Here is a 9,882-nt window from a genome sequence, read left to right on the forward strand (position 1 = left end):
TGCTTAATGGTATGTGGTTTGCCCATTATTGATAACCATGTGGTTCACTTGTAGAAGCTTAATGATTACTTGCTTGGTTTTTTGAATGACTATCTCATTGGCAAACATAAATGGTACATGTATTTAAGTTTTCTATTTATGACTAGTGAGTGCTAAATCTTTCATTGCCTTCAAACTAGTAATTTTGTGTAACAACTGTTTGACTAAGCAACTGTTGATTCTGTGAGGTAGCACTATGAAACCACCTCAAAATTTCATAATAGTAGAGTAGTATAAAGCAGGATCATTTCATACAGTAAAATATTCTTGTCCTGAAATGCAAGAAATGATTGCAATATGCATTGAAACCACAACCAATCAATGAAAAAAAAACAAGTTCCATGGGTAAATAGAATAACATAAACATTCACAGACATTAAAAATTTTGAAAAAAGAAGGATTTATTGTTGAATTTTGAGCTAATCATAATCATGCCATGTACTTGTACCTATAATTTATGGTTTCCTTGTATAAACTCTACAAGACTGGTAAATTGTGATTTCTTTTTGTTCACAAGTTAAGAGAGATGTTGAGGTGAGGATAATCAATCCATAAGGTCATGATGCACCTGTTTAATAGGAGATCTTATCCAATGATAATTATTAGTCAGCTGTGCTGGTTATACCTGTTCATTGATCAGAGGGGGTTGGCACACCCCTTTTTCCCAGAAAATTAGTCATTTTTACGTGTAAAATTGACAAAACATGGAAAATAATGTCTTAGCATCACCATCACATTGGCTTGCACCCCTCCTTTTCAAAGTGTCTGGAGCCGTCCCTGTTCACCAACCTGTAAATAGCTTTCATCATATTTTGCGTTAAACGTTTAGCATGGAACAAGTTGCCTGTTTTGAAACTATTTTAATATTCTCCATAAAAGCAATAAAGAAATATATGAAAAAGGCAATACAATGCTTAGATAGCAAACCAATGCTAGAGGTTGTCTGGCAAGCTATTTTCTGACTTGGTGCCATCCTGGGGTATAGAGGAACGGAATTCCAACCTCTTATGTTGTATGAGTAACAGGGACGGATCCATGATTTTAGATAGGGGCACACAGTAAAAATTCTGCCGAGCGGAGCGAGGTGACACAAATTTTGAGGTTAAATTTTTGAAATATTATAGACTGGGTGCAATGTAAATATCTTTTGTGGTAAAATTTGCGAGAAATTTAAAGTTTCAACTTGAAACCGCCTAAATCTACCCCTGACAACCCATGCTTTGCAAATTGTAGGGGGCGCACGCCCGCCACTCCCCACCTGAATACGCCTCCGAGTAACCATGTTGATTTTTATGAGTGGGGGTTGGGGCTAGGATCACATTTGAAATAGAAAGGCAGGACAATGATATATGATTTTATATAAATACAAAGATGCAATAGGCGAAAAAAAGTTCTGGTTTGAATATTACATAAAAAGATCCAGGACACAAAATTTGACTATAAAGCCCCTTTTTTTCCCCTTACGATTCAAATGGATATAGAAATTTATCATTATTTAGCTGGGAGGGGGGACTGGTCATTTTGAAATCATATAAAATTTTCTTGACCCCCCATGATACTTTCTTATCCCCCTTAAAACATTTTATTTAAATGTGATACCCCCTCTATTGAACATGCGTATGGAGTTTTCATATAACAATTCAAACATTATACCATAGCTTGCCGAAACTACGCAGAGTTTTTGTATCGCCCTAGAATTCTAACAAATAAACTTCTGGAACAGGGTTGTGCTGCTACAAGATTGAAGTCATCCCTATAGAAGTTTTATGTTATGGTCGTCATCATGAAATCGTGGATCGCTACGGTGTATCCATCTGCGCCATGAAAACTGATTTGTTCAACGTGTCATGGTTTTCCTTTCCTCTTCCGTCTACCCCGGACTTGACTTTTTATGAGCAACTCGGCGGGTGTTTCTTGAAAAGCAGAGGACGCTTACCTTACTGGCGCACCTGGTCCATGCTCCAAGTTTTTAGTGGAGTCATAGTTGCTCATTTGCTTTTGTTAATTTGTATATTTGATTTTAACAAAATTTCATGTTCTTTGTACGTCTGTTTTCCATGTCTGGTCTTGTCCCTGGATAAAATTCTTCTTATTACCGTTATAACCGTAGTTCCCTTGATTACTCTTTCAAGCAAAAGCAGTTGAGATGTTAAAAGAATTCTTACAATAAAAAAATTCAAGTCTTCCATTCCAAAGCTTGATACTTTGGAAAAGTCTGATCAAAATCAAGCAGAATCAGACACAGCTCTTGAGATTGAAGATATTGGTAAGGAAATTGAATCGTCAGCAGATAAGTCGGACCAATTTGATTTAATAACTGTAAATGTTCTAGGTCCTGATGGCTATGTTGATGTGTGAACTTGATTTTACCAGAGATCATGCACGTGACAATGAAATAAAATGTTTAATGGTGGTAAAATATGTTTTAATTTGACTGGTGTAATGCTCTGCTTAACTAAAAATTTGGATCCCCCTTGAAATTCATGTGCAAATAAATGACCCTCCCTCTTTGAAGTTATAAAAAAACTGAACACCCCTTTTCCACTTACAGGAAAAATTGACCCCCTGGATATATGTACTTGCTTTGTTTAAATTTTCAAATAAATGTCTACGGTTTGAATATTATTTGTAAATTATCATATAAAGGATGCCGAATCTAGAGGTTTAACCTAAAAAAAAAAGCTGTTATGCACGTGGCTATTTACAATATTCGTTATGTTTCGGCTAAGTTTACAGCCAATGAAATGAACATCTCGTTAGCGAAAACACAGCGTTACTTTATATATTTATCGGGCATTTTTTAAAGAACCCAAAGCTTTCCCGAGAAGAAATAATCGCCATTTTCTTACGGCATATTTCTCTGTTTCCTTCCCCTTTCCTGATGATATCCCCTGCTGAGTGGGAGTTCTTCCCAATCAACTGTACCGAACAGACGTCCTGAGCTTGCACCTGACTGACTTACCCGTGTGCAGCTAAGACTACTGAAAGGTGAATATAATTCTGTTATTATACAGACACCACATTGGTAGTGCGGGTGTAGATGTGCGAATTCCTAATACTCAGAAACAGTGTACTGGATCTTTCTTTGTTTACTAATTTTCGGCGCCTAATTTGAATTTGGATTTTTTTAAATTATTTTTTCAAATTGGGTTTTCTGATTTCAGAAGAGTTTGAGAACCCATTATATACGAGTTTATTTATAAATTAATCCATATATTCTGTTGATTTAGTAGAAAATATTAATTGATTCAGATTAGGTTGTGACTTGCCAACCTAGATTTTGATAACAGCCAAGTGACCAGTTGTTGGCAGGTATTGTGTTCATAGTGAAAATTGATATATAGGCTATATACCTTAATGTTCTGATGTAAGCACACGTGTACGTAACCTATAGAAGATTTTGTCAAGTTGCTTACGGATCCAGATATAGGTACATCTGATGTGAACGTGTAATACTTGTATTTCAAATGTAACTATTAGGAGTGACTTTTGATACAGGTGTGCGCATTATATGACCTTATGACCTTCCAACATAAAGACTGAGTATATCAGTTTTCATTTAGGCATGCATACATGTACATGTTTTCCCTGGCATATCATCCGGATACTTACATAAATACACATGCGGCAGCATAAGTCAGGTTATAGAACTACTTCAAAACGCAGTATGAACGGGAGCGAATAGCTCGGACTCCTACATTTTCGCGCTACTTTTTTTCCTTGTAGCGGTTATTAACTTTTTCGTGATATTTTGCGGCATTGTAGTACAGTAATATCCCATTGAAAATTAATATGTCCCCTGGTATGGTACAGTACCTGTGGATATAAATGTAGCTATCAAGGAGGAATTAACAACAATAAAACACATTGGCCAAACTAGAGCCGGCTTAATTATAGCTGCCAGAGATGTCAAAGGCCTACTCATCCTTGAGGGCCTGAAATTGATTGAGGGTGTTCCGAACAATATCTGGTATACATTATTACAAGAAGGGTTCATAGTAATTGAACAATCTGAAAACAGGTCCTTTGTTGATCAGGTTGCTGAATTACAAGAACGGATTAGAAAAATGAGTGTGGCTATGAAACAGGAAACAGATATAATCCCAGGAATGCAACAAGATTTCAAAGAAAATTTAAAAGAACAAGCACAATTATTTACTTCCCAAATTGAGAAATTAGTTACAAAATAAAGAAATGGAGGCTAACTTTGAAAACCGTGAAATGGTTCTTAGAGAGATGAGACAGAAGGAGAGTAAAATTAGCCAGTTAGAATAGATAAAATTGACCACTTGAATATACAGTAAAGCAATGAATAACAGTCTGCATAGTTTAGATTTACCTGTAGTGGAAAAAGCCTGTCATTGTTACAGCTACCAATGATAAAACAGATTCAGTTAAACCTTGGGTGAATACAGGTAATGCTACAACAATATCACAGATAACTGGTAAAACAGAGATTAGGGGAAAAGAGGAGAGGGCAGAGGTAAATGAAAGGAGAAATGATGGGCCAAGTTCACCAAAGATGTTCACCTATGATGGTAAGAGTGATTAGAGACCATACCACCTGCTGTTTACACACATAGCTGATAGATATCAGTGGACATCGAAGCATAGATTGGACGAACTCATTGAGTGTTTACGAGATAAAGCATTAAAGTTTTATAGTGTTAAAAACAGAGCAGTACAAGCTAATTATGACCTGTTCTTTGAGAAAATGAAAAGTAGGTTTGGTCGTAGGGATTTACCTCACATGTTAAAGAGACAATTACAGGACCTAAAACAAGAAAGGGAGGAGACTATAGAAGAATTTGCAGAGAGAACACAAGAAATGGCTACTGATGGATACTCCAGACGAATTTGTTGAAAATGTAGCCATTGATGCTTTTCTAAAGGGGTGTTGTGACACAGCTGCATTACTTTCAGCTATGGACAAAAATCCAGTCTCACTGGATGAAGTACTTCAACATGTCAAGAGTGCTGTAACCAGTAAACGTGTTATATTGGGCCCGAGAAGAATGTAGGCTAGGATTTAATGATCAGAGTGCCGAAGCTACTGGAGAGCCTGTTGAACCATTAGTTCGAGTTTTAAAATTTAACGATTAGAATACACCTTATAACACAGAAGTGCTCATTCCCAATGGGCTATACAGTGGTAAGACTAATATTTTTGTATTGGTGAGGAACCCAGCTGATAATAATGTCATCCTCAAGAAGGCCTAACTTCATGGGTTGGGAGTTGAGGCTGAGGATGTATTAGAAGAAGCCGAAGGTGATGTCAACATTAGGATAGCTAAACCAGCTAATGCTAAGAAACAAGACCAACAGATACCTGAGCACTTGGAAATACCAAACATAGAATTGACTCTAATGATGTCAAACCAATCAAACAAAGACTAAGACGTACTCCTTTGAAGTTTGAAAAGGAAGAGGAAGAGCGCTTGAAACAGATGATTGAAAAGAATGCTGATGAACTATAGGTCTTCAAGTTTGAGAGTTTCAACCAACCTAGTAGTCAGACTTTTCTGTCCCATGCTTTGTATCATCACATTATTTAACGAAATATGCCGTAGCACAAAGTTCGAATCACCTAAAACACAGGACCTTCATTCCTTGCTTTAACAATGGGGCAACAATGCTTTAGCTCCTTTGACATGTAATTGAAAGAGGCAGATATCTAGATTATAATTAGGAGACATATTGAGTAATTTATGAAACATTGAAGTTAAAGATGAAAAACATTTTTTTTTAGATGCATGTCCATATTAAATATCCATAGAACATCTTACTTCAATATATTTGAAAACGATGGTGAACATTTTTCATATTTAAATACAAAAGTACCAATCACATGATATTGTATTTTCTCAGCAGCATTGAAATCCAATAAAAAGGAATATGAATTTATATTGACAAATGTCTTCAGAAGATAAATTTACTGCTCAACCTTGGGCGCTGTGATTAGTTTGATAACATATCTCGTATCTTGTACTTTTGTGAAACCCATCTGTAACGCATTTGACTTCCAATTTTGATATTTTGGTTGGTGTGAGTACTTTTTGAACAATGGTGATCACTTCGGACTTTTCTAAGGCCTATTAGGGTTTGCTGTCATAGAACAGCCATGGGTAGTGACACTCTTCGTTAGGATACATACGTGTTCTCGTTAAAGTTGAATTCCATTTGACGTCATTCTTTGAAACTCAAGGACCGAAATTGGCAATAAAAAATTGTATTGGTATTTTTGTACTTTTGCAATCGTCTTATTTAAAATGTCATAATTCAGTATTTGTTTGTGTTTTTTTTTCTAGATTTCTATGCTAACTGTATATTTCACCCAAATTCTTGGAACAACCTTCGAAATTAAACTTGGTATTTCAATGTTTCATTTGACATATACATTGATTTACACCACGATACCACGATAAATTTTCTTTTGAACAAGATGGACGCCAGGGCTATATGAGCATCTGATTGGCCAATTTCCAAAGATCACGTCTGAAAAATCCTTTTTCATATTCGCAGCTTTGGCTTCGGTTTTCTGTAAAGATTTTAAGCTAAGGGGAGTACATTTCTCCAAATTTGTCAATTAACAGACTGGTTTACTGTCAGATTGGTGCAATAGAATGCAGTAGACCAAATTAAAATATTCAATTCATTAGAGCCGCGGGTAAGTACGTGGATATTTTAAAATACTAAGTAACTCATCTCAAACCTTTAAGGTACTTACCGAAGTGAAAAATAGTTTAAGTTTCCAAGAAAATTGTTTATTGTTTTCTCTTTCTTTCGAAATGAGACAGCCAACCAGGTTGTCGGGTGTTGGTTATGTTCCTTTGAAAAAAAAATGGTAAAATGGCTTGCAATCCATAAATATGAAAAAGGACTATCCATTAGTGCGACTGGTTTTAAACGTAATTGGTTTGTCCTCTACAAACGATCAACTTTTTGGATGGTTCAGGTTGCTCAGCGGATGGCTACGGCTTCTCAAAGTTGCCATTGAAACCCTATAGAGAAACACATTTTGGTCTGCATCTAAGTTTATACAAACCCGATGGTGGTCAAACTTGATTGAAATAATATCAAAGATCAACTTCTATGAAACCGTAGATGTCAATGTTTTAAGACTTGAATCAGTTGATGACCTTAATGCGCTCTACAAATTATCGTTTTTGTTTGTGTATAAGTATAATGGCTAAATAAACCTGGCATACTTTTGAATGATAGATGAGAAGGTTTTGCCCAATGAACATTTAAAGTTAGAGGAATTATGAATACAAAACGTAAAACACCGCAGGCATTCCTAGCATTCTGTGCAAAGTAGATAATGAATAAAGAAGTATATCTTTCAGTTAGATTTTGAAACAAAACCTAACTAGATAATTTCATAGACAGAATTCATCACATACTGTACATTTGTCAATTTAAGTAGGGGTTTATTAACTTTGAATATAGATAACAAGCTCGTTATACATAAGATTTTATGTCGGAGAAGTACACAACAAAATTCTGCGAAAAGTAAATTTATGAAGTGCTTTACCTTTTGCGAACTTTTACAAGCTGTTTTATATAATTTTTATGATAATTTTACGAAATTCTGTGTTTGCATAATTTTTTATTGTGAAATGAAAATATCTATACATTTGCAGGCGCATACGATGAATACCAGTCGAGAACCTGCAAGTCAGAGGAAGTCTGTGGTAAAAAAGAAATTCAAAAGACAATCTAGTTTACCTGACCAAACGATCCAATTTCTTCTGCAAAATGATCCAATCTTGAAAACACTTCAAGATGTAAAGGTTAGAAATGTACAACAGGCTAATGATTCCTTTAGTGCGTTTCATAAATTTCGCCAAGAGCGTCTTATTCCACCAATGTTCGAAAAGTATCCCAGCTCTCCAACTGCCCAGCTATATTTGAAGGCTTTTTATCACTTTTTTGATGGTTGGTCCATTTTGAATAATTATACGAAGACATCCGTAGATACTGAGGAAGATTGTGATCAAATGGCTTTAGCTTTCAGTTGTTATGCATTCGGTGAAATGTACATGCAGCACCTGTTCGCTCAATTTTATCCGCCGCAAAAAACTGGGAATCTAATAAAAGAATATTTTTTACGGCGTCCAGATGACACAATGGCTATGTTTTTTGAAGTCATTTTTAACTTCAATAGTATTTCAACTTGCGACAATGCGTCGACGTACGAATTTCAAAAGGCTAGAATCATAGAGGGAGAAGAATTTGTTCACAAGCTACTCTCTCAGGCAGAGTTATCGGACTTGCATAAATGTATGTTGATACACATATATGAATTGCTAGGTGCAATGTATACCACAACGCATCAATCAAGAAGAGCACTTGATTCGTTCCAAAAATGTTACGACCTCGATCCGGCAAACGTAGGTGCACTTTATGGTATTGCTTTTCAATACACAGGAATGGAGGGAGACTTTAAAAAAGCAGTTGAACTTTTGAAAAAATACATCGCTTTATCACCAGTGTGTGACAAACATTATCCGAATGCTCATTATATCTTAGCAATGGTGTATTTAGTTTACGGCAAGAACGATCGAGAGGCTTTAAAATATTGTAATCTGGCCGAGGAGGCTGAAAAACAACGCCTAGATTTTCTAGGCCCAGTTGACATCGATGCGAAACAAATGATGCAAATGTTTAAGTCTATAATGAAAAGTAAACATACCATACCTTTTGAAAATCGTCTGCCTATTGGCTGGTAAATTTGTATTTTATTTTTTTTTTTGACATGTAATGAAAAATATATTTAATTTATTGATAGGTGTAGTATTACTAAATATCACGTGATAAAACACACTTTTATCACATATATCGATAATAACATGTAATTACTCATTTTCCTTATTGTGAGCAGTACTACAAATTTGTGAATAAAAGAGCATAATTATGATATTCGACATATGAATCTCGAAATTCACACGTTTGGATCATATTGCAGATAAAAGACACGTGAAATGTATTTGGAAATTTGAAAAAATTATATGATTGGTATTTTTGAAAACCTTTGGGTAGATGCCAATACTGATGGACCATAGGTCCCCGAGAATATTCCCCAACTCAATAGTCGGACTGTTCTAACTAGAACCATTAAATGTATCATATATTACATACCCCAATTTTCGGTATTGTGGCTAGAACAGATAGTATTGAAGCACCCGAGACAAGCATTTTCCTAATGTACAGAAAATAAATGAATGAAAGTGAATATATATTTCTTTTTTATTTGTATCGAATATTTTAAGGAGCCATACCCCAAAAAGGAGACTGGAATTCATTTTTGGGGTTGAGCTTATTATATGGGCCATTGCGATTTAGATCATTTTTTCATGTGCCAGTTGTAATCGCAATCAAAATTAAGAGCTGTATCAAGCTTGGGTGGTTATTTTATATTTGCACCAACTGTTAAAGGTTCAACCTCTGCGGTCGTATCAAGCTGTGCTCTGTTAAGCATTATATTGTGTTTATGCAACCGTTTAAAAATGTGATAATTCTGTAGTTGTTTTTTCAATTTCTTCGCAATTTATATATTTCGATTCATTCTAAGGACAACCTTCGAAATCAACCGTTGTGTTTCATCGTTTCATTTGACACGAGCATAATAACCCATGTACACTTATGACACGACACTTGAAGAAAGATTAAGAACGAAGTTTTAACGAGTGAATCACTGCAAAGTTAAGTGTTGCGGATTATTTTAATGATAAATTTTATTTCATAAATTGTCATTATATTTGTCAAAAAGAAATGCTGTGCTCGCTTTGAGGCAGTGCCTATTTCTTGCAGTTAGGCTTCTGGAACAGGTTTGCTACAAGA

The 9,882-nt window shown here is 35.4% G+C and overlaps 1 protein-coding gene across 1 annotated transcript; it reads left to right on the forward strand.

Moving 5' to 3' along the window:
• The first annotated feature begins 2,909 nt into the window (after nucleotides 1-2,909).
• LOC148614630 (uncharacterized) lies at nucleotides 2,910-9,274 on the forward strand. Its single transcript, XM_088588858.1, has 2 exons — nucleotides 2,910-3,027; nucleotides 7,683-9,274. Exon 2 carries the CDS (start codon nucleotides 7,692-7,694, stop codon nucleotides 8,769-8,771), a length of 1,080 nt encoding a protein of 359 aa, XP_088444984.1. The 5' UTR covers nucleotides 2,910-3,027; nucleotides 7,683-7,691; the 3' UTR covers nucleotides 8,772-9,274.
• The last annotated feature ends 608 nt before the right edge of the window (nucleotides 9,275-9,882 follow it).

The sequence above is a fragment of the Perna viridis genome, chromosome 6 (genome assembly GCF_037379345.1).
Source record: "Perna viridis isolate PV_CMFRI_1.1 ecotype Kerala chromosome 6, ASM3737934v1, whole genome shotgun sequence".
Lineage (NCBI taxonomy): Eukaryota > Metazoa > Mollusca > Bivalvia > Mytilida > Mytilidae > Perna > Perna viridis.